The following is a 27,549-nucleotide window of genomic DNA, read 5'->3' as shown; positions in this document are numbered from 1 at the left end:
AGAACTTCCAGTACAAAGTGCCAAGATCAGCTCCGTAACAAAACTACGTGGGATGTCTTGTTTCGCAGCCACAGTGAAGAAGGGGAGAGTAGGAGATTGGAGTGAATGCAAAATAAATATGAGTGTGCTCCACAGAACTTAAGCTTGAAACTAAAAAAGAAAGGCAGCCCCATCAAATTTTCATGTGTTTTATTTAGGTGAACATACACATGGTCCACATACTCAATTAAAATAGTCATAAAATAATTTAAGAACTTACGTCGAAAGGTATTATAGCAGCACCATCAGTATTGGAATAGCAGAAAACTCGTGCCTCCGTCGGGCATACATTTATGCCTGGATAAAAATGCCATCATTTATAACAGGGGATGGGAAGGGCTTTATAGGATGCTTTTGGGAGCTGGAGTTTTTAAAACACACACTTTTTTGCTAAATACTTTTGACGATTAATGTTACAAAAAATACAACTAAATAAGATACTGCATAGTATTTTAATTAACATAAAGAAATGGACATTGAGCTGTGTAAAGCAAGACTCAACATCTCTGCTTCCACATACAGTTCATTTCTGAGTAGAGAAATCTAAAATTTAAAAACAAAATATAGACCTAGTGTATTCTCTAAAAGACACGCTTTAAGTGGAACGTATAGTACTACGAAAATACATATCTTCCATTCTGTTTAATAATTTACTTTAGTTAAAAAGTTGTGAAATTCTCATCACAAGAAGCGTATACAAATTCATGACTTTAGTAAATTAACAAAAAGGATTATTTTTTTTTAAACAAGGTTTAGCCCCGCTGTAACAATTATACAAGGAAGAAAAGAGACTACATTTATATGAAGGAATACAAATTTACACACATTTTACAGTGACTTATACCCTACACATCTACAAAATTCACAGTTATAATACAAGCAAGTACAAGGCTGGGATAAAGCTGTTTGATACCAAAAAAAGTTTCTACTTTAAAAAGAGATAAACAGGAAGAGTTTCAAACTTCTGCACCGACTTTAAAATTCTAATCAGACCAAAATACGCTCCTTTACACGAACGCCCTTCAGCAAACGCAGACCGCTTTCCTGGGCGGGTGGAAGAGCGAACTGCTGAGCTTCTTCTGGCCCCGCAGGCTGCGGCGCATGGTCAGCTTGCTCGAGTTTTTGCGCTGGGGAGTTGCGGACATGCCCTCTGGCTGGACACCAATGTTTCGACTCAGGCCACGTCTTGGCTTCTTCATAGCTGGGCCAGAGTTGGATTCTTCCAATGTCCTTTTAAAGTTTGCTGTGGGTGTCCTCTCTGCATCCTGGGCTTTTGTTTGGCCATTAGGAGACACCTTGAAGCCTTTTTGGTCCGTGCCTGAATTTGCGGAGTTGGAAGGGGAGAGACTGACTGACAAACCATTACTGTACGAGTCGTGTATCCTCAAAGCCAACGCTTTGCTGCACTTCTCCTCCTGCGGGCCCGAATCCTTCAGGGTTGCTCCCAACGAAGGTAAATTGCTTTTGGCAATCTCGTTTGGCAGCTCTAAATATTTTTCTGAGATCACGTTGCTATGCGTGAGGGGAGGAACAGGCTCAGAAGCATTCAGTCGTGGCCACGGGTCATCTTCTAAAAGCTGAGGGAAAAGAAAAAAGAAATATTTAGGCATAAATGTAACTATTTCACCCACATTGTCCTTTGAGGGTTGAGACAGTGTGTGATGGAACTTCTATAAACCTTATCAGGGACAGAAAAATCCTACTCCAAAACAGAGTTATCTTTTCTCCACGCTGAGAGGTGGAAACAGATCCAGACTGCGGATCTCAACTTGGTACCGAGCCCTCGCCGGCTTCATAAAAGCATTTATTTCAGTCACCCGATCTGCAAGCGTCCCTCAGTGGCAGACAGGTAACCCCTCCCCTCAGGGGGCTCTTCAGACTTACTCCGCCTGCGCACCTGTAACTCGCTGAGGAATCTGCGCGCATCTGCTGTTGAGTTCGGCAGCCACGGAGAAAGCAGTGCCGGCCGCCTCTGCCCCACCACGTTCATCAGTAGCGTTTTCCACCATGACTTCCCTCCCCCAGACACCGGGATACCCGCACCCGTACCCGTACCGCCTGCTGACGGTTCTGTACACCCTCAGATGGCCCAGCACCTCTGGGGCAAACAGCAGAAAAGGTGTTGACCTTTGTGACGCTGAGAATTCTCAGTTACTGCACAACCGGAGTATCGGGGAGATTGACGCTCAGGACTGCGCACAGAGGCAGAGCATCGGACAAAGCTACTCTAAAACCAGAGCTGCTGTTTGCTACGCGAAGTAACACGTTTTGTTGACTGGTTTTATGCTCTACGCCTTGGAAAGAAAGTAACTCCCTTCCCCGCAGCACGTCTAGCCGCTCTCTGTGAAGGGCAGTCATTCTGCGCATTGAAAAGCAGCTGCTGAATATGATGTTCCAGAGTTTTTAAACTCTCACCCTCCCTTCAGCTACTCATCTCTTCTGCAGCCTTTGAGGAGTGGTTTTGCCTCATTCTCAGTTTTACCAACAGGAAAATGGGGACAATACTTGCTTTCACTATCCACAAGGGGATTATGAAAATGAGTATTTATGCGGTGCCCTGAAGATAGGAATTATGACCTTATTAAAGATTTAATTGTGAAGAAATCCCTAGTTACTCAGCAAGTCCTTCAAAAGTAAATTTCAAGGCCACATTACTCTACATGCCATCAGTGTAAGGCAAACGACAGTGACTTTTAAGAAAATAACGTGCTGAAAACTCGAATGTGCACACAGCAGAATCCATGTAACATCTCAGATGAAGAAACAGATGCTTTTGGAGTAACAACCCAGAACAACTTCAGCTCGCCTTCAAGAAGGGATCCATGACTGCTCAGCACTTTTGAAAAATCTTATGCTGAGGTTTGATAAAATGCACCCCAAAGAGAAAATCATCAGCATTGTTTCTAGCATCTAGATTTCGTTTTCCCACTCCCTCTACTCCCCTGTTGCTCCCCGTGCATAGATAAAACCATTTAGATAATAGTCTTTTACTACATATAGCAACACAAGAGGGAACGCCTTTACGGATGGTATTTTAGATGTTATTCTTCAACTCAGTCCTTGCAGAACCTGTAAGAAAGCGCGATGACACCCAGAGAGCAGCTCTGGCAACGTTACTTAACCTGCTCCATCTAATTTTTGAAATTGTGTCTATACATGACTTGGGGTTTATGTTTTTATCGTGCAAGATGCTTAACACTGTGGCTCTTATTGCCAACACCTTTTGCTTGGTACAAACAGCTGAGCTTGGCTAAGGCTTTGGGAAGCCACTTGAAGTCGGAGGATGGACTGCTAAAGTGCAACGTAACCAAACCAGAAAAATAAAACGTGAATCATCAATTTCATTTCTCAACAAGCTAATCAATCAAATTTTATCACTGGCCTCAGGAATACTGGAATTAATTTGGTATTAGTAATCGTTGCCAGAAGGATATGCAATTAAGAAATGCTTCTGTTTAATTGAGAAGCTGCGATTCGGTCTCCATCTATTTCCAAATTAACTGTTTCGGAAGGTAGCAGCTGTTAAGAGTCGAGGCTATCCGTGCTTCTTTCCATTCTCTGAAGACAACAGGCACGTATCCTTTCCATCGCCACTGCTTGGCTTCGCTGACCTATCCTCTCCAGGCTGTAAACCCTGCCTCCATCTCCAAGGGTTCAGACCCATCTGGGGAACTGCCTCTCATTTGTTTATGGGAACTGTGATGATCCTTTCCAGTAAAATTCAACAGTACTTCCATAAGATTTATTACCGACCTAAATTACATCATGTATTTACCTGCAGCTTTACGTATTGTTTTGCAAATGGACGTTGCCACCTACTGCCACGCTTCCTTTTGTGTAATCAACAAAACTGGGCTTTTCCCTCCCGTAAGGTTGACGACATCGCTAGGCTCACAAAGGATCATGAAATAAGGGCATTTCCTGAACCTCTCACAAGTTAAGGCCATCAGAAAAAATTCCAAGACGCATATTCTGAAATAGTTATGTGGCTGTACTTGGTCAGTAGCACAGCCCTACACCTTGCAGTAGGGCTACCATTTAATGCCTGAGGCAAGGCATAAGAAAACACGTATTTGACCCTTTCTGGGGAAAGTTCCAAATGCCTCAATTATGTTTAACATAATTTTAATTTTGAAGAAGACACTGAGCCAACAGCATTCCTGCATGCACTGAACTTTACCCAGAAGGCTCCCACGAAGATGATATAAATGAAAAGCCGGCAGTCCAGCCATTACGTAACCAGAGTTCATGGAAATACATTTTTCCTTCCATTGTGGCTCTCACCTAACTGATAAAGCTCTTTATACTATGAAAAAGGTAGTATTACTCAGGACGGCACAGTTACCGAATAAACTTAAGGACAACTACACAAAGTTCTTGTTTTGCAAAAAGACATACACAGAGACAGAACTGATCAGACATTTCATTCATTATGATCTGCCTGGAGACGTGCTTTTCTCTGAAGTATTTCAGAACTACTCTGAGAGTCATACTGTGGTCTTTTCCTGACTCTCTCTTTTCAACTTCCTTCTCACACTTGTTTTCTTCTGGTATTTACAGGTACTCTGTGAGGACACTTGGATGCTTGTTATTAAAGCAGAAGCCTAATTTCACATTAGTGCTTAAAAAGACCCAAACAAGTACTGAGAAAATAGGATCTATGTTCTCAAATTGGTGACACCAGTTCTATTCTAATCCAAGAGAACTTCTGTATTAGAGTAGAACTAATTTATACACATATTGTCAATGCAGACCTGTAGCCAAAATTTTCTCTTGGGTTTTGCACATTAAGCAAAAGAATAAGTAAGGCCTCATCCACACTGCAAACACCAAAATTGTTGTAGTTGTCTAAATTTTTGATCTCTTCACTCTTTCTGACCACCTGCTGCAATTTATCTAGACTGACACATCACAGTTCACTGAATCTACTTAGATGGGGAGGGGGAATCCTAAGGGAAAAAAAAAAAAAGTAACATTTTTTATTAAGTCCTTATCCAGAAATACGTCCTGAGTATTTTGCAGTCAACATAGCTCAACGTTTGTTCAGTGAGTTCTGAAAACAGATTGCCCACAAAACATATGGTACAACTTAAAAGTTTAGGAGTATTTAGAATTCAAATAAATTTTTCTCTACTCAAGATTTTGCTAGATTTTAAGCTTTTTTCATGTACTTTGCCACACTGGACGGAAAGCAGACAGAAAGTTTGAGCTTGCTATTTTATTAGCAGCTTGTTTCTACCAAGGGAATGTTAAGGACTCCCTCTCTAATTTTTGCTTTCTTTTTACTTTGCCCAAAGGACAGTTATCCAAAGATACTGCAGAACATCAAAGGACAGTTACTTAAATCAGGAGCAGCTGGTAATTACTGAAACAAACATCCACTCAGAACTACGCTCCAGTTCTTGGAGAGAAAAAAAAAAACAAGCTTCTGAACAGCTCTGCTTTATGTTAATGGTTAAAACTTCTAACCTGAAGAAAGACCTTGTATAATAATGTATTTTCTTCTAAGAACATCAAGTCAACCAGAGGAAGATAATAAGATCTCCCAATCCAGAAACAAAACAATCTTTACAACAATGTGTGTTTGAATACATTAACCCATGGGTTACCTTCAAAACAAAAAAAAACCCCACATCCCACAACCAAAGGAAAAACCACACCGAGATGAAGAGCACACCCACCAGAAGGCTGCAATTCATCAGCTCTGCAAGCTGCACCAGTACATGGCAAGGTAGGGAAACAAACTGCAGCCCAGCCTTATTCTCTACAGGGATGTGTTGGTGTTCTGGCATTTTTTTTAAACCTGTGATCCCCACAGTCCGATTCCTCTCTGTCCACAGCCTACTTCTGATTTTGTGGGGGATCTTGAAAAACTCACTTTTAAGAAACAGTGCATGAAGTTACAGTAATAATTTCTTCTGCATTAAGGAGGGAACACAGATCAACAACTACTAGTGAAGGATCAGGACATTAAGAGTTACAAAAACATGGTATCCCTAAATTCAGCAATCCTGAGAAGTTCATACTTTTATACTCTCCCTTTGTTGTTCCAAAGTCTTTTAAGAAACATTGTTAAAAGTTCATCTGTTTCTCCAACCCTTTGTACATGGAAGTATTGAGGATATGGCCAGGTAATTGCTGTCAGGTAGCTGTCCTGCAGCTGAAATATATTATCTGGCCACACATACTGCCTAGTCCACTGCAGTTAAAAACAAAACAAAACAAACAAACAAAAAGCAACGTTAAATAGTGGTTTAAGTTGACAGGCCAGTAGTTTCTAAAAGTATTACTTCAACCACTGGCAATGGTCTGGCTGCACCATTGCCCCAGTTCTACACATCACAGTAGGCCGCATAAAAACGAATTGCTACGAGGGGAAGAAAAGGGAGATTGATAAGTATTTAGTGGGCTCCACACTCAAAAACCCCGAAAAAACCCGTTACCTTGACAGGTGGGGTACAGCAGCGGGAGGGTGTCATGACATTCATATCAGGGCTGCTATAGCAGGGACTCTCTGCCAAGTTGAGATACAATTCTTCTTCGTTTTCCAAGTGGCTTTTGCCATCCTGCAACGGCGAGATGCAGATGACGATGGCACTAGTGTTATCTGCACGAAGCATGCGTTGCCTCCACCGGCCTAGCGCTCTGTTCACCAGCATCTTGGCACAAGACTGTCGGTGCTCTCCCTTCACGTTAGGGGAAAGGGACAGAGAGAGAGAGAGAGAGAGCAATCAGGTCCGGTTTACTTCATAAACAGAAGATGGACAGTTTGCATGGCACAGCCTGAGACAGATATTCCTATATATCACATGCTAAATATAGCTTGATTCAGAAACACAAGAGGAAATATTAGTTGAAACATATCTTTCTTAGTGAAATACAACTTTTAAATCAGTTTATGGTAGAATCCATATATATGAGTGCTTTAAACCATAAAACTGATGCAATGACTTGCATAAATAGCCTGGTTGTGACACATCCTATGGTCTTTCCAAAAGTCTCTCAGCTATTTACTATCTGATGCTCAGATGCTCCGCTATATCAATGCTCAACTGTTCCATAAAATAAACCAGAGAAGAATTTAATTCAGACTTTGTACAAATCATGTAAAAAAACAATAAACAATTGTCTGCATCCTAGCATGTGCCTTAACATGAAATAAATTTCATTTTCAGACAATATTTTGTGTAACATGTTCCTTCTCCACGGAAGTTATCATCTTTACTACTCACAGATACTGTCCCGGTAGTCAAATTTCCCCAAGATGACAACCAAATAATTTAAACAACGTTAACACACATGGTTATTTGGCAGTATATGCAAGCACAGCGTCAGCCACATTGCAACGACTTGCATGTTGAGGCAAAACTATGAATATACCTAAAGAACAACGCCATTGTTAGGTCCTTTCTATACATGCCAGACTAAGCGAGTGTTGGAGGAAAAATGTACGAAATTTCCACAATGACTTATAGCCACTGCTCTCACCATGAAGTATTTTTTCTCCTCGTGATCCTGGCACATGGAGATAGCATCTTGAGGTGGGATCATGTTCCACAGCCCATCGCTGCCAAGGATAATGTATTTGTGCTTCTGGGGATCAATTGTGTGCACGCTAGTGTCAGGTTCAGGAGACACAACAAATTCACCACTGTAGAAGTCGTAGCTCCAAAGGTCACCTAGCAAAGAAGAAAATGTTTTTGAACTGTCCTGTTACACATGAAAATACGAATCTTGGAAACCACAGAAAAATGTTCCCCTGCAAACAATTGCCACTAGTCTCAAGTCACTAGCAGTAATACAAACTAATTTCAGCACGATTACTGTTCTGCTGCTGTCATTTTCTGATCATATTTATTAATATGTATCAATTTAAATAAAAACATATTCAAACCAACTATGTTTATAGGACGTCTTCTACTCTCTTAAAACTAACACTTTCAAAAAAAGGGGAAATACAACAGGGAAATACCTAGAAAACAGGGAAACCTCAATATCCAAACAACTAAAATTCTCCTTAAACAGAAGTGTTGAACCCACACCAAGCTTGGAAAAACTCTGCCTTTCCACTCATTGGTACAGTTTAAATACTGGAGACAAAATCCTTCCCTCTTGTACAGGGAATCATGGTACAGTTTACAGCACTAGGGTGGGGTTTGGGAAGAAGGACCACATCATACCTTTTTTCTCCCTAACATCATATACAGTATAAGACTTTGATCTGCACCACCATGGCACGCTGCCCCCCACACCCCAACAAGCCCTGCTCATAGAAGAAAAAACACCACCACAGCAAAACCACCAAACTAAAACCCACCTTTTCCCACTCAAAGTGCTAAGCTGCCTTTTTTTTTTTAAGCCCAAGATCCTTCACATCCATCCGAGCAATACAGAAACCCGTGGTTACATCTTGCTGTGTAGGTGTTTGTGCATGCAGGGGCCACAGAGCAGGAACAAAGGAAAAGGGCAAAGGAGGAGACTGCAGCCTTTCCCCTATTAATTTCTCTTTCCCATTCCTCCTTCCACAGCATCACTTTCAAAGCCATGAGGTGCTGCGTTACGAGCGTCTTTCCAGCTGAACACCATGTGCCAAATTTTAGAGTTGGAAAGAAGCCACAGGAACACAAGCAGTGCCTGGGTTCCAGCAGGAAAGGAGAAAATGAGAGCTAAAGCCTCTCCCTTGCAAGGCCTCATGCAGTGAACCTTTCTATTTTTAAATCTTTCTTGCTGCGCGAATGAGTTTGGGGTCACCTCACCAGTAACAACGATCTGAACTGAATCTGAAAAACACATTGGAATCAAAACATCTATTGGTTCGAGTGCTTCCTGCAAAACATCCTCAAGTGAAAGCTACTCTGTCAGAAAAATGCATTTCCATATTAATTTATTTCCATTTATCAAGTATACTTGAAAAAATAAAAACTTTTTCTAAGGTCAGGCCTTTAAATCAAGAATGGTATTATGTTGTGCTAACACCTTCTCTTCCTTGTGTTCGTAAATAGCTTCCTATAGTGATAAGCAACAAAAAGTAACATTATTATTTGCAAGACCTGGCTAGATTTTTCTGTGCAGAACACGTGGCTTTAAAAACAGAAATTAATTACAATGTCAGAGTTGAAAAGCATAGAGAAGCTTAAGAACGCCAGTTCAAGAGTAAGGTTTTGTCAGGTTTTTTCCTTGCTTTTTGCTGGCTTCAGAAAGCATGCCTGTAGCCTTCCTCCGCATCCATCACCACCCTTTTAAAGATAATAAATAAGCTTTTTGTATTCCTACTTCCTTCCATTAGCTTTGCCTTAAGCTATCAACCAGTTGAAAAGACTTTTCCAGAATCAGGAAAGGGAATACTTCAACTCAATTACTCCACTTCACCATAGCAAGCACGGACGGTCCATCCTCATTAAAGCACCAATTCACCTTCATTGCAGCAGCAGCAGACAAACACATGCTTCTAATAAGTGCTAATTAAAAGCCAAGCCTGCTTGTGTAGAGGTGCACTCTCCCTCCGCAGACTCACAACAAAGCAAGCCAGCTGGCAACAAGATCAAAATAAATACTGTAACAGAAGAGCTGAGCTCCAGCACAGCAATTATTGTGTGCGGATTGCCACAAAAACTCTTCATGCACTGAGCGTTCTTCATGTCATGTCTGTCATGGACACAGCAGGTGAGATAAACAAGAGCTTGGGATCTTACAACCACCAGATCTTGGAATCAGTGGCAGCATCAATTTCCAACATGCATAATACTGTTAGGCTTTTATTTGCGTGTTTGTTCAGACTCATTCAGGAGAAATGGCAAATGTTATTAGCTGAACCTTTTTTTTTATTAAAAATACGGTGCTGTATGATAAAAATAACCCGATGCTATTAATTTTGGTTCATCTACATACATGTCATCATGCCCATCTGCTGCCCTTCCTAAGAAAACAGCTGAGTAATAATCATACTGATTTCAGAGAATCTTCCTCCAAGAGGAACAAGGCTCCTCATGGGGATAGTCGGGAATATCACCTAGGTTATACAGGAGACTCCAAGGATTATAAACTTGCTGAAAGGCACACAGAGATTTTGGGACATGCATAACGAATCCACACCTCACAAATCACAGGCCAAACCCCTGACCAGGAGCCCAACCTTCCTGGTTGCCCCTGAAAGACCTTCCAGCCTCTCCTCCACAATGAGTTGCCCTTCTGAAGGCCGTGGTGGAACTACACACTGAGGTGTGGGCTTGACACAGGCGTTAACAGCTGGCGTGCCGTGATCGGCGTTAGAACGGCTGCCAGAATACCTGATAATAGCAGCCCACGGCTCTGACAAAATCCTGGCGCTAATCTGCAGCTAAGCCACATCTCTACAGCACTACCATCAGTCTTAACTGGGCAGGGGGCAGAAAGAGAGAAAGTTAGACACCACAAGAGGAAAGTATTTTTTCCTGAAAGCAAATGCTGAAGAGAAGCTAGACTAATTCAAGGACTCACAACATCAAAGACTAAGTTCATTAAATATGCCTTTTTTGGCAAAATGCATTCTTTCAAATCTCCTGTAGCATCATCACCTCTGTCAAAGCAGCATTCCAATGTTGCTGTAAATGTAATGAACTGAATCTCCATGGGTTTTAAATTCAACCGGACTCATCATCTATTCAAGCTCAAAAATCTCTAAGAAATACAGAATAACTTATTTACAAAGCTTATGTACAATGGAAAAGCATTAAAGCACAATCAGGTATTTATTGACCAACTCCGGGCAGGTCTGGAGCTCCTGAAAGCTAAAATGGAGCTCTGCATGTCACAAACTGAAAAAAAAAAAAAAAAAAAAAAAAAAAAGCTTTTCTTCTTTGACCCAGGAAAAATTCTACAAAGTATATTTGAAGCCTGAGGTTTACAGAAAAATCCAGATTCTTCCTTCCTCAGGCTAGAAGGAAAAAAACCACTACTTGTGACTGCCCTGAAGAACAGGGAAGTTTGCCTTCAGTGTTAATCCATCACCAGTCTACTCCCACGAACCCCCAAACTGGGACTAATCAAGCAGGGGAGCGATCCTTGGTGGAACAGTACTGCATAAGGAGAACTTCACTTCAAGAATAATTCTCACAGATCCTTCAACTCCAACCCAGCAAAGGACAACCCATGTCACTAGGGTGAGGTACTATTTTTTTTCCCCTAAAGGGCAGAGCAGCACAGATGAAGCCAATGCTTTTTCGAGCTGCTGCACAGATCAAATGCTCAGGTCAGCTGTCTGTCTGCTCTGGCCAGCTGGAGAGCACAGCACCCACAGCAGCTGAGGAATACATGACAAACTTCAGAAGAGCCACTTTACCTACCACCCTCTGTCACAATTCTGGGGAGGAAAAAGGGAGAGGAAAGCAAGCCAGAAAGCAGAGTACGCTTTCCCCAAAGGTTTTCGAAGTGCTCTGAAATCTTTAATTCTGTCCCAAAGCCAGGAGGCAGACAAGTGACCCTTTAGCAGACTGGGAAGCCAAGACAGCGAGATGATATGTCACGCCAAAGGCTAGTATGACAGAGCCGGAATGCCAGGTTCTCAGACTTCACTTTGTAAGCCATACTATTTTTGTTCCGAATTAAAACCCAAACGTTCACAAAACTTAACAATCTTGTTCTATAAAAAAACCTTACAGACCACGAATATTTCTTTTGGTGGGAGGCTTGCGTATTTCTTTGTCAAACAAAAAAAAAAATATTAATGTAGTTCCTTCCATATTTTCCAAAAAACCCATACCTGTTTCCTTAGTCATGACTTGAACCAGAATAATATACAGAGATCTACACAAAAATTACATTGCATCTTACAAAATGAAAAATAGATGTTTGAAATCATATACTAAAGGAAAATGAAACTAATTTAGCTAGCTATAAAAATACCAAAACATGTAGTCTATCTTACTGCCCGCTTACTATTACCTTTTAAAATACAATGAAAAAAAACCAACCTACTTGCAACTCAGCTGCTGCCAGGAAAGTAACTGAAGTTACAAACAAAAACATTCATCATGTAAGTAGCCTGGATTGGATTAAGCCCAAAGCCTTCTTACAGCAAAAGTACGTCCAGAAGTCCTATAAATCAAGTCTTTCATTTATGTTTCTGGAGCAAGCTGTTTTGAATACAAAAATATCTTTTGGTTTTAATAGAGGAAAGAAAAGTTCACTTTTATAAGTCAGTCCAAAATGAAAACCCAGTTTGATTAATCCCAGATCTTTTTAAATCAAAGTTTTATCTAAAAGGTCTGCTAGTACAAAGAGAAGACTTGCAGAACTTCCTCTTTTCACTGTCAATGAGGCAGCGCTGCTAGGAAGTGAGACAAATCTCAGCACGGATACACACAGGAACCACTTAAAACCATTCAGGCTGAGTCGAGGTGGAAAATGTTTTCACCCAAACTCATGGCAACCTAGTCCTATAGCCACAAGAGGGCATCTTCACAGCAGTCTAAGGAGGAATGCAACGCATTTCATACCACCCAGGAATGACTGAACAGTTGAGAGGGATGGCCACAAAACTGGAAGTAACAGCACGCACAAAAGTTACACAGAAGCACTCGAAGCTTTAAAAACTTCCACTATTCCTTTACGAGTACTTGTTTAGGAGCTTCTTTTACATACTATTTCAGTCAAACCTGTTGAAAGCATGCCACCCTCAACGCTAGGTAGAAAAGGAAAGCATAGGCAAGACAACAGTATTTCAACAGCAACTTAGACAAATAATTGCATTTAAAAGGAATGGTGAATTAAAAGCTGCTCCTAAGGCAGTCTTCACCCCGCCTGCTCCTCTCTGCTCGTATATTAGCAAACTCACAGGCAAGAGAGAAAGAAGGTGTCTGTCTAGGGCTACGCCAGAGCACAGTGCATGAGAAAAGCCTGCACAAACTAGTATGCAAAAGTAGAGGTGAAGAGAAGAACTAAGCAGCAGACACTGTGTAGCAACTGCGCCCACTCTATTTGGTAACTTTAAAAAAAAAATGTTAAATGCAGTAAAAAAAACCCGACAAACCACCCACTAAAACCCTTACACCAGAATCTACTCAGATCCTTTCAGGTCAGCCATACTCTGTTCTCTAGGGTTTCATGGCATGCACGTTCAAGGAGCTTCACAACACAATTCTGGCATCCAGTAAGTAGCTCTGGAAAGAAGCTTCCATATCACTGTCACAGCCAACACTCCTGTAGCAGCTATACACTGGGCATTCACTGTTAGGTACAGAACTCTTTTTAGGGGTCAGCAGGAAATTCATGTTCTTATGAAAAGTCAAACCTATATGGTGGAGGTCACTCCACCTAAAACGTGGGGGTGAGTCTGTTATACTTCTACATAAAACCCAGGGAAAAAGATACATCAAGTTGCCATGTGAACGAGTAGTTTAACTAATGGGTTCTTGGTTCACATTTCACCATTCATTAATTGAAAAAAAAACAAAACAAAAAAAACCCCACCCCACACCAAACAACTACAATACTGCAAGGCAATCCCGTACTACATAATCCTTTTGACAGCTGCAGATCTTGGCTCTACGTTAGTTTCCAAGAAAAGGGGAGGAGGAGGAGGAGAGAAAAGTGTCCATAAAAGATTTACTAGATTTAGACCTGAACTAATTTACCAACAAGAGAGATGCTGTATGACTTAAAAAAAACATTTCTGCCATCACACCACACATTACCAGTCAACTTGGTCAGGCTGGGGGAATGAACTTAAATAGCAACTTAAGAAAACTATGGGTTTAAGTTACACTTACAGCCAACCTACAAAGCTCAGTGATTAATCACACCGTTTGTCTACTTGTTTCTACGTTCTGCCCTTGTTTCAAGTTATATCATAAGACATGCAGAGCTCAGACTGTAGCTTTTCTATATTTCCCCTACTTTGTGTATCATCTTCAAAAGGTACACACCTGCCCAGGTTTTACTTCAAAATTGGTTTCCAAAGATCAAAACTCTTTGTTCGTTTTTTTCCACAATGGGTTCAACACAAAACACACATCACCTTGTACACTTACCGTCCCAGAAACAGGGCTAAGTGAACGCATTTAGACAGGCAGCACAGCTGAAACACAACCTTTCTGCTAGCACATATCTGGCTGTTACGTTATACATACACCGAGCAGGTTATCTCCCCTCTCAGCATTCCTTCCCCAAGACACACGTAAGCGTGCTCACGGGAGTCTACAACGCCCTCCCGAGTGCCACAGGCACTTACCGTCTCCACAAGGAGACAATAACTAATAGATGATGGAGCGACACACGCTGACTCTTCAAAACACACAAGGGAGTTACACGATGGCTTGCTGCCCCTGAGCATCTGCTCTATGGTATCCAGCAATTTGCACACTCATAGCCTTGCCTTACACAAGGGGATCCAAGTAATTTGAGTTACCTCACACCTGTTTTAGGGACAGGCATATGGAATGGACAGTTACCATGAAACTACGGATGCCAGGAAACTTACTGCAATGATTACACTCTAAGGAAACAAAATGCTCGACTGATCAGCACGGGTAGCAAGTCCTGAGGTGACCAATTCTGAAATTGCACTGGAGAAGTATCTATTACAAGGCACCTTGGTATAAAGAAAGGCTTTCACTGCCCAGAAAAGGTTAGCAGAAGTAGCTATGCTTAAAATGCAGAATACTCTGCTACAGTTTAAAATATTTCATTACAAGACTTAAAACCTGTGTACAGTAAAAGGAGCATACTGATACTTTACAGAGACAGTATGAAGCCTAAATATTTCTGACTTGTTATGGGGCTATAAATAAATTAAACATTACTTAAAGGCAGCCACTACCGTGATAAGAAGCAGCAGTAATAAGAAGTGCATACCACGAATGCTTATTTTAGGGCACGAAGACACTGTAGACAATCCGAACAGTAAAGGGAACGTCAATAGAATTAATCTGGCCAGAAGCGCTCTTTCTGCTGTCCAAATATTTGACCAATGCAATACTTTCCCACAGGTTTTTTTTTTTTTTCCTGCTATTTCCTAAACCTTCGCTGTGCTCCTTACAATGAGTGCTAGGCTGGATGAGGGATGACATGACATCAAAATATTTTAAAGTGTTGTAAGAGAAAGACAAACTTTAAAACACACCTACGTTGTTCTAAATTTTAGAGGCTTTAATCAGATGATCTTCGCACTTTAAAGACAGTGAATTCACAACTGCAGGTTTCTCTCCACAGTGCAGAGCAGAGTGTTGAGACTGTTGCTCTCCTACTAAAAATTATTGTCCAATTATTGTCCAGTCTGGGATCTGTATGGGATTTCTATGAAGCATGACGACCAAGTTTGGACTTGGCAAAAAGAATCACCACGCTAGATCTTAGCAGGACTGACTGGAGTATTGGTAACCAGTAGAAGTCAACCCTGACAGTTATTACTCCGCCTGGAGAGGCTCCAATGTAGCAGTGCTGTGCCAACCAGGGTAGCAATCTGGGAGCCAGCCAAGAGGTCGAGCAGGCCTCAACAGCATGAATGCAAATGGCTTTAGTCGTGGTAGGTCTTTTGTAAGCAGCGTAAGGGGCATGCTGGCCTCAGAAAGAAGTTAAATCCTGTTTCCAAACTGTGAGCGTCTGTGCGCCATCTGGGTCCTACAGAGCGAAGCAGCTGTGTTCCTTTTTCCAGGAGGTTTGTCATACCTCCTCAGAAGGGGATGTGAAGAGGCTACGGAGGCTCCACGAGCAAGCAAACACCAAAACACTGCCACATTGTAAATCCGTTTCTCCATGATTTGAAGACGCCAAAGCCCTCTTTTAAGCTTTCAAATCTGCTTGGTTTTGAAACCAAGAATTGTTAAAAGATAGATGTTCTCATTTCTTGGACCTGAAACTCTCCAGTAACCTTCTCCATCCACGTAACAGGAAATAATGCAATAGGGGGATAACAGATGCACCATTCCTTGAATTCCCACCTGTACACAAACACAGCCAAATCCTCTTGTTCAACTTGCTGAGAGGAATAGCATCGAAAATCATTAAGCTATTTAGACAAACAACAAACTCCCAATCATAGTGATGAAAGATTCATCAAAATTAGGCATATACTTTTTGTAATCTATGAGGAACACGCGCTCTTCTGCAGAAAAGGGGAGAAGAGGGATACGTTGCTCAGTGGATGAAGAACTCTGTTTGCTAGTCATCTATTAACTCCAAGATTTACTCAAACTCTTGAGTCAGTTTTACTAACCATAAAATAAGCATCTGTCTTGCCTAAAATATGACACATAAAGACTATTAAGATACAGAGAAAAACATCCATCAAATTAAGATTTTACATTCAGCCACCTGTGACTCCTTCCTCGATACCTAGCTACCTTTTACAGTGTTAGTTATCACCGCAAAATTCTTCTTAACACTGAACAAATCCATGTGAAACATATCACTGCCACTGAAGTAAGGCGCAGAAATGCTATGCAATTATCAAGACGACCATGGTCCCAGGAACAGCCTGTCCCTATGACACACTGCCAGCTGATCTAGGAACACTGACAACACTATCGCCTAACTGCCAAGCTCACCAAGAAGAAACTAAGTCACAGGACAGTCTTCACAGGTAAAAACGATACCACATTTCCACAGCATATACCTATACTGGATATACCTGGACAGAGAATTCTTCGCTGGGGCAGAGGGAGGAAGGAAGAAAACAAAGTGAACAGCAGAAAATTGGAATTCTGCAATGAAATTTAAGGGAAAAATACTGACCAGAAAACACTAACACTCATGGGCAAGAGGCATCCAAATATTAAGTTACGAAGTACTTAAAAACCATTCATAACAAGTTTGCTAGGTACTGTAACATGCCTTTTTGTCCTTTGAATAAAGTGTTCCTCAGCGATAGCTTCCCATTACCAGTACTCTCGCAAAGGCAAGTTATAGATAAAACACAGACTTGACTTTCATCCGTTCATCCATTCTACGCTAAGTCTTGAAAGAAAACAGATTCACCACAAAAGGAAGACCAAAGTAATTCGTATGCTATGCAGCAAAACTTACTCTTACCACCACCTAGTCAAAAATTACAGTCCTGTTATTTCGGTAAGAAAAAGACAAATGTGCTGTCCATCTTGAAGACACATACTGCTTTGTACATTTTCATTTGCATCAGAAATTAAGTACTATCCTTGCAAGACTGACATTGAAAATTCTGCATGTTGTAGGGCAAGTCCTTCACTCACCAATGACACCTTCTGCAGCTTTATTTGAAAAACTAAATCCGTATTGCATTAAAAGCATTTTTTAGAGGCCCAGACTTTCAGAAGGCCTTGTAATCAAGGCAAGCGAGTAAATCCCTCTAAGCTCTATGTTGTGGCAAAACAGGGTATAATTCAGCTCTGGTGGCCTGTATGCAGTGGTGTCTCGCTTTCCAAACACGGGCACAACTTACCGAGTGCTCTAGCAACTGCCAAGAACGGAATCTGGTCAATGACAGTGCTGCGGCGCACGGGGCCGTTGTGAGTCAGACGAGGTCTCTTCCAAACAACACGATTCACGCCGGACTTGTTGATCACACTAAAACCATTGGAAAGAGGCAGGGGTTAAAAAGGAATGGAAATGGAAAGCATAAAAGTTAGTTTCAATGAAACAAAACCACTTAAATATCAAATATGGAGTCAATAATGACAGCACCCTCGGGGAAATCCACAGCACAATTAAATATTTCAAAACACACGGTATCACTTAGATAGTTTCATTCCATATTAAGCCAAAGGGAAAAGTGAGAGATGAAGGGCAGAAGAAAAGAAAAAGCAGGGGAATGAAGACCTGGAAGAAATTCTGGCTGGCTGCAACAACCAGATGTAAGAGTATCTTTTTAATCTGTCAGAGAAAAAGCAGAACTGAATTTGCTTTCCTCAGATGAGGATCATGAACATCAACTCACTCAAGTGGAAATACCATGTAGTTCCTCCTTCAGTTTTCCCCATTTAATATTTGGCAGTAAAGAGCAGCACAGTATGGCTGAAAAAACAGAAGAGAATGGAGCAGCCTTCTGTAGGGATTTCCCTAATGGTGCACCAACAAGAGGCAAAAACAGAGGAATTGTTCACAGTTGCTCTCTGAAAGCAGGAGATGGGAAGAAACAGCTCTTTGGATCTTAACACCTGCTCTAAGGCACTGAGCATTGGTTTTAGTTCTCACAGACGGCATTAGAAAGATCAAAAGAGAAGCTACAGAGCAAGCGGGGCAGCTGTTATCGGGCAATGAAGGCAGGGAAGAAAAAAAGAAGAGAGTATGAGCCATCAAGGAGAAAAGGCAATGAAACAAGGAACTGGCAAAGCTTGGTCCCAACCAAGTTAAGAACTAGGTACTTAAAAGCTAGCTTTTATCCGAGGAACAGCCATCGGTAATTAGAAACTCAGAAGCTCTGGAACAGCCTCAAGATTCCTCATACTGAAGCTATTCAAGATGCACTTCCTGAGACTTCAAAGGCCTTAACAACAAGGGCATGTTTAGCTCCATCCTTTCGCATGCACAGTGGGGCAAAGTCACAAACACCACATCCTAAAAATTGATCTCATCGACTTGTACAACTAATGACCACACAAAGCTAACTTCAGTCATTACATGAAAGAAGACCTCATCCCACACTAGGAGACTGTTACTAAGAAAATATAATTTTTAATGAAAGATTCAATTATGCTCTCCCATTAACTTTTCCCAATTCACTCTCACGAAAGAGAAGACATTAATAAGCACAGCTGCATGCTTCCACCTCACTCCTACCATTTGCCTCACAACCCTGCAACAGCCAGCCTGGGAAAATAAAGATTTTTTTTTTTTAAAAAGTAAATAAAATGTAACCATTCCTGTTGATAAAAAGTAGCAGGGAATGCTTCTTTGAAGCCTCAGAGACTTTCAGTCTCTGAGACACACAACTTGGAAACCTATACCAGAACTGAGCTAGCAAAACTGTAAATTACCCTTTCTGAGAAGTTACCAATACAGCTAACGGATCAACTTCCACCTGCTAGATACAAATGTCTGAAGGGTAATGAGCTGACAGGGTTCTCGTACGAATGATGTCAACAGGAAAACCTTCAGTGATCTCTGCCTCTGAACTGCTAAGAGAAGGAAACTGTGCCCGTCCATCTGGTGCGGTACTGCAGAAGGAAAGAACAGAGAGCTCCCGTGAAGCTACGCCGAATGCGAGCCCTGAGGTTTGTCTCAAAACATTAGTGCCATCTGACAAACCTGCCTGCTTTCCTCCTCGGTCACGGGGAACACGCATCAACCACAACTCTGAGATGTCCTAACATCTGCCAGCTCCTGACAGCAAAGAACTTACTAATGTAAAGATAGGCATTAAAATGCGGTATTCTAACATTTTAAGTGTAGATTTAAACACAGCAAATACAGTATCTTGTTTCAAATCCAAGAATTTTTTTATGTTCCTTAAACAGAAGCTTTGAAGACCCTACTCAATCCCTGCCATACCATTATCTATATGGAAAGCCATTTTTTTTTCCCCCCAGATGCATCAGAATTTAATGAAAAATAGGTTAAATATCAGTTAAATATCTCCACTTTCAAAGTTTTCACTGAACATTTAGAATTGTAACCATATCTCAGCTGCATGGGAATTCACCAGGAAAGTAAAGTTTTGTTTATACCATAAGCCACTAGGAACAAGCAGGACAGTGTAACAGCGGATCACTATAACTTATTCCCCAACAAGCTTGGAAAAAAAGCCAAAGCACGGATAGGGAAGGAATATAAATAGACTGCAAGACTCACCAGCTTGCCTGCCCCCTCCAAAACAAGCAAGTTTAACCCTACTTCAGTCAGAAAGTCACAAATAGCATCCAGAGATCAAAACTGCAGTCAAAAGCACAGAGACAGTTACCTGCCCCCAAGGCCTTCAATTCTCTCCCTTTCTTTGGGAAGTTCTGGCTTGTGGTCCTGTGTCACCTCCACAGCTCTCACAAAGTCGTCCTTGGGGTCGTCCTGGACTCCCAGCACCACTCCTGAATCGCCAACATGCGCAACATACATCTTTGACCCGCGGATAATTACCACACTGGCAGTAGTTCCCGATGTGCTTGGGAGACCTGTCATGGTCTTCGGCCACTCTGCTGCAATGAGAAAAAAAAGCAAATAAAAATACCTTTGGTTTTAGCTCTGTGGAACCGGTAATGTTTTGAAGATCAAGATGAAGGGTGGGTCCAAAGGCTCGCCTAACGTTACAACACAGAGTGCACTTAACTGTAACACGGCCGGGCAAACCAGCGCCCTCAGGTCCCCCCCACTTCCATAACATCACTCCCCTAGCTACAGCTTAACTTGACACACACATATAAAGCCACTACCAAAGCACTGAGCATTAAAAAAAACCCCGATTTTTCCGGTTTAATATTCCAAGCATCACTAGAAGAACATGGGGGGAAGATGTGCTCCTTGAGTGTGGAACAGGATCGACCAAGTGTTTTCTTAAGATCTACTGTTCACTTCCCTGTCTGGAGAGGTGGAAACATTAAAAATTAGGTCATTTTGTCTGGACATTTGGCAGGCAATTAGGTTGTCTGGACATTCCTGATCCCCTTGGAAGGAAAGAAAACGCTATTTTACTCAACTTAAAATGTTGTTCAGCATAGAAAAGTAACATCTCAACTGTTTTATTCACATTTCCTTTTGGAGGGTTGAATAATGCAGACTATTTAAGTATGCTGTCCATAACCCCACATCAAGTCTTCTGCAGAAGATATCCCTTGATTGCAGAACAATAAAATACATATACTAGCATGAACTACGCACAGTTCGGGAAATCCTTCTCAACTGCTTTGCCCTCAAAACACTTAGGTTCCTGTTACACTGCTCTCCCCATTTATGTCCAGTCCAAATTTCTCTTTCACACCTTTTCTTTTCTCATCTTATTTTTGTGTCTACACACCCAAGTTCATCTTCCTCCAAAACTCCACAAAATGATTGAGACAACATCCCAATTAAGAAAGACCAGCCACACCAGTCCTCCTCCCTACTTCAGCACCCTCAGAAAACAGAACTCCAGCTCCCAGTTATCAGGTTGATTTCAACTGTCAACAGCAACCTCATGTTTCTTCTTCACTGCACCCACTCATGTCTTCAGACAAACTCAGAAGGGAGACTCATCTCCTTGTCACATTCTATCTTCTGCACTTCACAAGTCACGCTCACACAGTACAACATAAAAATTCCACTGTGATACACATTCTGGTTGCAGGAAACACCCAAGCCAGACTGCCAAAGCACTACACGATTTATTTTCCTATGGCACAACACACAAGAAAAACAAAACAAAACACAATACAACACAGCACAATTAGGCCTTCCCCTCTATGAAAATAGGTGGGTTTTACACTTCAAAAATTTTAAGCAGAAGCAAAAGATTAGGAAATGAATAACGACTTTCAGATGCCCGAGGCACGAAACAGAAGACACAGAAGATGTGCTGAAGGAGAAGCAGAATTACATAGACAGCCTGATGATACAAGCTGCGTTGCCTCCGTGTTAGCTACCAAGATATCCAGCAGAATTTAAACATTTCAGTTCTAACACAGAGTTCTAGCTTTGTGTTCTAAATACCAAAATACACTTTCTCCCTAGGAGTAGCTTCATTTCAAGAACACAAACATTCAATCAGCTTATTGGAAGTACTTTGTCTGGCAATTTTAACTGTGGATATCAAATCTAACACATTCCAAATGGAAAGCAAATGACGGAGGAAGCCAAGTGGTAATGAGAACTTCAACCACACACTTAACAGAAAACAAGCTGCAACTAATGAGTTTCTGTCAGTGTAACAATCCCTCAATAGCAATAAAATATATTAGAGAGTCAAGTCAGTCTTTATGGGAACGAAGCGCACAGAGAGTGAAATCATCCTCTTATGATAAAAAGGATGATATGGCAGCCTCAGATTTTAGGCTCTAACAGAACCAGAAATTAGATCTGCCTGTCATCAAGGGATTTTCATTTATGCCTTGCTCCTGTTTAGAGATAAGCATTATGTATAGCATAGCATATTCTTTTCTTTAGATTGTGTCTCACTCCTGAGTTTTCTTCTGAGCTCAAGTATTAAAACCGAAGTCACTTACCCGACTCCTCCACATACCAGGTGCATGCTTTCGTCAGTCTTGGAACTCATGCAACAGACATCTTTCTAAGACAATTTTCCCCCTCTGCTTGGAAAACACTACCCTCCACTCAGTTTTGTAACCCTGAGTTCACAAACTCGACTGGTTTCGTAGCTGGTACATCAGCTGGCAAATTGAAATTGTCACCTGCTGCCAAGGAGAGGAAGTATAAAGTGCTTTGCTTCATGAAATTTGACTTGGATCTATCTTTTCTTTCCCTTTATTCATTTCAAAAAAATATTTTTGTGCAAACTGTATGGAACCCCTGAAAACAAACATTCAGAGGACACTAACGTCAAGAAGTTTTCTTCCTTGCTGAATTCTTTTCCCATGTACTACCAAGACCCAGAAAACCTCACCAAATGCTATTTTCAAAGACTACTCTTGTTAGCTTATTCTTTTTCTTGCATTTAGATGCAAGATACAAGATGAAATATTATTTTGACTTAAAAAAAAAGAGCCCTACATTTGTTTTATAAGACAGCACCAAAAAAGCCCCATATTATTTTTATAAGCTACCACAATAGTCCAAAATAATCAGGTACCATCATACCATCAAAAGGCATTTTCTCCTCTAACAAATTAACTGAGAATATATACTAATTAACAGTAACAGCACATTAAACTCTTCCTTTGGTAGGAAGATCAACTCCAGTTGCCATTCGTATTTAAATACACATATAACACTACTTTCCCTACCTGGCCACACCAGCTCAAATAAAAACACAAGCTGCTTCTTCAGCACACAACCGGCTCTAGTAACACCCCTTCAAAGTAACAGCACTAAATGCCATCCACTTTCAAGTTTAGAACTCTACTTCAGTAAGTTCAGAGCAAATTATTGCCCATTTTTCATAACACACTAAGTTGACAGATTAAAATAAATTCTGAAATTAGAACAAAGCTCTCAAAACTAAATTCACATTTCAAAGATATGCCTGAAACGTCCAGGGACGACATCCCAGTTGTACAATTTTAGCAGCACAGAAATACCTCTAGGTAGCCCTCTGGGAAAATAACGTCAGTCAAAGCTTCCTTGTGGGCCTGAATCCCTAATTCTGTATTTACTGTCACGAATTATGAAGCTACATACTAGGAACATCAATACACCCCAGGACAGACACGACTCCACTACAGCTAGGAGGCCTTAGAGCTGAAAATCACAGTTATGAAACAGTGCAGTGCACACACTGCCCCAGCTGATGCGAACGGAGAGTGGGAGGTAAACCCACATCTGCGTCTAGCAGGGTACTAACATGGCCTGTTACAAACCCTCACAATACCTGCCCACAAAATAGCACATTTTCCAGTTTAACACATGCACTTCCCACTCTTCCAAGGACGAAAAAAACCCAAAACACACCCAAACAGAAAAAAGCTATCTGAAGCTATCAAATTTGTCATCTAGTTTGCTCCTTAAAACAGCAGACAGTTTCAAGACACAAATCCATGCAGCTTTCCAGGCCTGTACGTTGTTTACGCACAACTTGCAAATGCTTCTTACTTGTTTCACCCTTCTTCTGTCAGACGGACTGCAGAGGGGTAGGAATTAGTTTAAAACAAACACCCCGTCCTAAACAGTGTGTTACACCAAAATAGGGATCCTGCACCTGGATACCCCACCTGTAACAGAAAAAATACCCTCGCCACAGTCTAAAAAGCAAACTCGCTCATGGTGGCTGGCGGGATCTGAAACACACAGGACTGCTCCAAAACGCGTTTGTGGAAGTTCTGCTCCTGTTCACTTTTGAGAATGATTCACAATTATTCTGGGAATCAAAAATTGCTAAAGAATGTATTTCATTTTCATTTCATTGTTTGTATACACCTTAAGTCAAACTACAATACCTCATTTCAAATAGTTTGATGCTAAAATTCTTATTAAATTTTCAAAAAACAAATGCTATATGAACTTTTGAACTATATGAACTACGTGAACTTATATGAACTATACAGCAATAGACCATAAAATTTTACATTATCTTGAAAATCTGCATTGCCTCAAGTGGACTAGGTCCGTTTCAGATAAAAATACATATCTAAAATCTTAAACATTTCTAAGAATAATCCTGAAATTATGACTTTGCAGTGAAAATTACAGAAAACCTCATTACACAAGAGATTAAAATAGTGCTTGACTTTTATTGTTTCAATTAAATTTCATGGGAAGAGTTATAAGCAAAGCAGAAGCAGCAACTCTTTCTAAATTGTAACTAGTAATGCTGAAAAATGGTTTTAAGAGTATCAAGCTCAATATAATGTTTAAAAACAAGCTCTTGGCTATACAAATAATGAATTACCAAAGAAATATAAATCTATGCAATCCTCCATGAAGTCACTTCAAAATCTGTGACCTCCTGAGTATGCTTCTTGTAAACACCTTTCCTACCATTGCCAGTTGTAGAAATAGGCTTCAAATAAGAACTTTTACGCCAGAGATTACTCTTCAGCATACCGATAATTTTATTACCTTATAATTAACCCAAAAACTATCAGCAGTGACAAAGGGGTATTTTTCTGTTTTAATTTTTCAGTACGCCCATCATCAATGTATTTCCTATCTGTCACAGGCCACCGGGATGACCCCACAGCTTCCAAGAACTAACACAGCAGCTTCTCTTCAATGGCCATCAACTGGAAGCAATAGAGACTCCATCCTTCACACCAAAAACACCAACCTCGCTCCCGACCCCATTTCAGGATACCAAAATACCCACTCCCATAGCGTCACCCATGCACAGCTGAAGATCTGCTCTACATAGGATAATATGGAAAATTATTTACAGTACGTAAAATTTGCACTGGGACTCTGTAACACAGTATGAGAAGTTATAAACTAGACACAGTAACGCTTCTGTCCCATAAAATTCTAGCTGTTGTGCACAGGCAGCAGAAATCAGTAAGACCAAAGATGCTACGCAGAAGTTTCTAACCCTGTCACGAAATGCTCATCACCACAGCTATGTTGTTTCTCACAACAATTTAAATTGGTTCCACAACCCAAGAACTATTTGCTAAACACTCATTACTAAAACAGCATTTCCTGCATTGGGTCACTTCACCTCTCCACACTCTGTATTCACACGTAGTTACAGTGACAAATAACAGATCAGGGATACTATAACTAGAAAACTAAACTCCTTATCTTTCTCCCCCGTACCATCTTCACGTATCTTTCCCCTTATCATTCAAGCGTGCAGCCCAGGAGGTTGTGTGCCACTTGATGCTGCGGAACGAGCAGCAAGGTCGTGGTCAAGTTCTGGTGCTTCAAAATTCACACCTCTTCCTTTCTGTCCAGTACCAGCGTGCCCTCAACCTTGCTACTCCTCCCCCCGTATCTTTTCAAGTATCTGACATTTGCACAACTTCTCTATTCTCGCTATTCAAGAAAAAGGAAACCGAAAACGAAACTGTTTTGACACTATAATCCCTCCCTCATGAATCACTTCGCTGAAACCTCACGGTGCTCTAAGTGCAATTCTTGCTTTTCAGGTTTGCCTCCCCAGCCCAACTGTCAGTATCACTGTCCAGGTTTCTGATCCAATTTTACTGCATTCCACTCCTGCCTGTCTTCATCCGCTGTTCACTGTTCTTCTGTGTTCTCTTTCTGGGCTTCTGAGTACATAAACACATACACAATACACACACACCCTGCACATTATACATGAACAACAACCATTCTCTGAGCCACAACCTTCACCTCACCAAGAAAAAAAAAAAAAAACAACGTTTCAGAAACTCAATTCTGCAGTCTTACTAGATCTCAGGGAGGATGATTACTGTCACCTCTCTTATCACTCTCCTCTCCTTTACCCTTACCTATTTAGGACCCTAACTTCTCTCCTGCTGCAGCTAAGCACACATTCTATATCATCTTCAGGCTACTGAGAGTGTTTTCAATTTTGTCAAGTACCCTGCATATTCCCTCACGCTCAAAGAATAAAATGAGCGAATGACCACCCTTTAAGAAACAGCCGCATTTTGAATCCTTCCATCAGGACTCCACAGAAACAGTTGAAATCAAGGCACAATTAGGGAAAAAACACTGCCTCGAGCCATTTAAGTTTGCTAAAATTACCTTTTTTTTTTTTTATTCTTTTCATGATACTCTGGACAAAGGGCAAACTAAGGGGGAGTTCCATGCAATTCCCCAAAGCAACAAGGTGAAGACGTCCCAATAAATCGCATTTGGAGACCCAACTGAAAACAAACTGCAGCTCTATAATCACACAGAATCAGAACGGTCGGGGTTGGAAGGGACCTCTGGAGATCATCTAGTCCAACCCCCCTGCCAGAGCAGGATCACCTAGAGCAGGTTGCACAGGACAGCATCCAGGTGGGTTTTGAACGTCTCCAGGGATGAAGACTCCACAACCATCTTCAGCTCCACAGCACTGTCGCCCTACAGTGTGTCCTCACCCTCTGACTCTACCTTTTCTCCCAGTTTGCTCTCCAGTTTTCTTGGTTTATGGAATTACTTGATTCAACATCTCGTATCCCATCCCGCTTTTTCCTCCCCTCCCTCTTCCCAACACACAGACGGCAGCGATGCCACAGGCAGCGCGGGTGCCCTGCTCTGAGCAGCGATGGAGGGAGGCTTTCAAGCACGCAGTTCACAATAGTACGGGGGGGACCAGGCGGAGGGAGAAAAAGGCGACTAAAAGCGGGACGTCCCACGCTCAGCCCACGGGGAAAGGGAGCGACCGGCGCCTCGGGGTGATGCCGGGGGTAGGTGGGTGGGCAGGGGGGGGGTTGCTGTCCCCTTGGTTCTCACCGCAGGGCGCTGCAGAAAGGAGAAGGGGAACCCAAGGGAGAGGCACGGCCGGGCGGAAAGGCCGCGGGCCGGCAGCGTTACCGGCTGCCCCGGCGGGAACCGGGGCGGGAGGGGACGGGGACCCGGCGGGAGGAGCGGGGGTGGCTGGAAGGCGCCAATCGCCCGTGACTTACGCAGCTTTTTCCACATGGCCCGGTGGCAAGCGATGAAGCCCTTGCGCAGGGCCGCGCACACTTCGGCCGGCTCCGCCGAACCGAAGCCCTTCTGCTTCTTGATGAAGCCCCACAGGTTCTCCCGGGCGAACTGGGCCGCCTCCCGGCCGCCGTGCCCGTCGCACACGGCGAAGAAGGCCACGGAGCGGCGCGGGCGCCGGCCGGAGCCGGGGCCGGGCGGCAGCGCTCCCTCCTCCGGCGCCCGCGGGCTCCCTCCCCGCCGCCGGCCGCTCTCGGCGAGGGGCTCGGCGAGGCGCGGGCCTGCTGCCGCCGCTCCGCCTTTGTGCGGGGGGCCGCGCTCCGCCTCGGCCGGCGGCTCGGGCTCCACCACGATCTGGGTCACGTCCTCCATGTATTTCCTGCCGCCCTGGTCGGAGAACACGCTCACCCCTAGCGAGTACAGCCCCTCCAT

General features: G+C 42.2%; 1 protein-coding gene across 1 annotated transcript; it reads right to left on the bottom strand.

Moving 5' to 3' along the window:
• Positions 1 to 174: 174 nt before the first annotated feature.
• PPM1D (protein phosphatase, Mg2+/Mn2+ dependent 1D) lies at positions 175 to 27,549 on the bottom strand. The gene is made up of 6 exons (XM_086475172.1): positions 27,099 to 27,549; positions 19,886 to 20,114; positions 17,429 to 17,553; positions 7,528 to 7,718; positions 6,483 to 6,725; positions 175 to 1,616 (listed from the first exon to the last, which is right to left on the bottom strand). The coding sequence occupies exons 1-6, from the start codon at positions 27,547 to 27,549 to the stop codon at positions 1,062 to 1,064; spliced, it is 1,794 nt and encodes a 597-aa protein (XP_086331298.1). The 3' UTR covers positions 175 to 1,061.

This window comes from Leptosomus discolor, chromosome 18 (assembly GCF_034619465.1).
Source record: "Leptosomus discolor isolate bLepDis1 chromosome 18, bLepDis1.hap2, whole genome shotgun sequence".
NCBI lineage: Eukaryota > Metazoa > Chordata > Aves > Leptosomiformes > Leptosomidae > Leptosomus > Leptosomus discolor.
The sequence above is the reverse complement of the archived record's forward strand: the minus strand, read 5'-3'. Positions and strand labels throughout refer to the sequence as shown.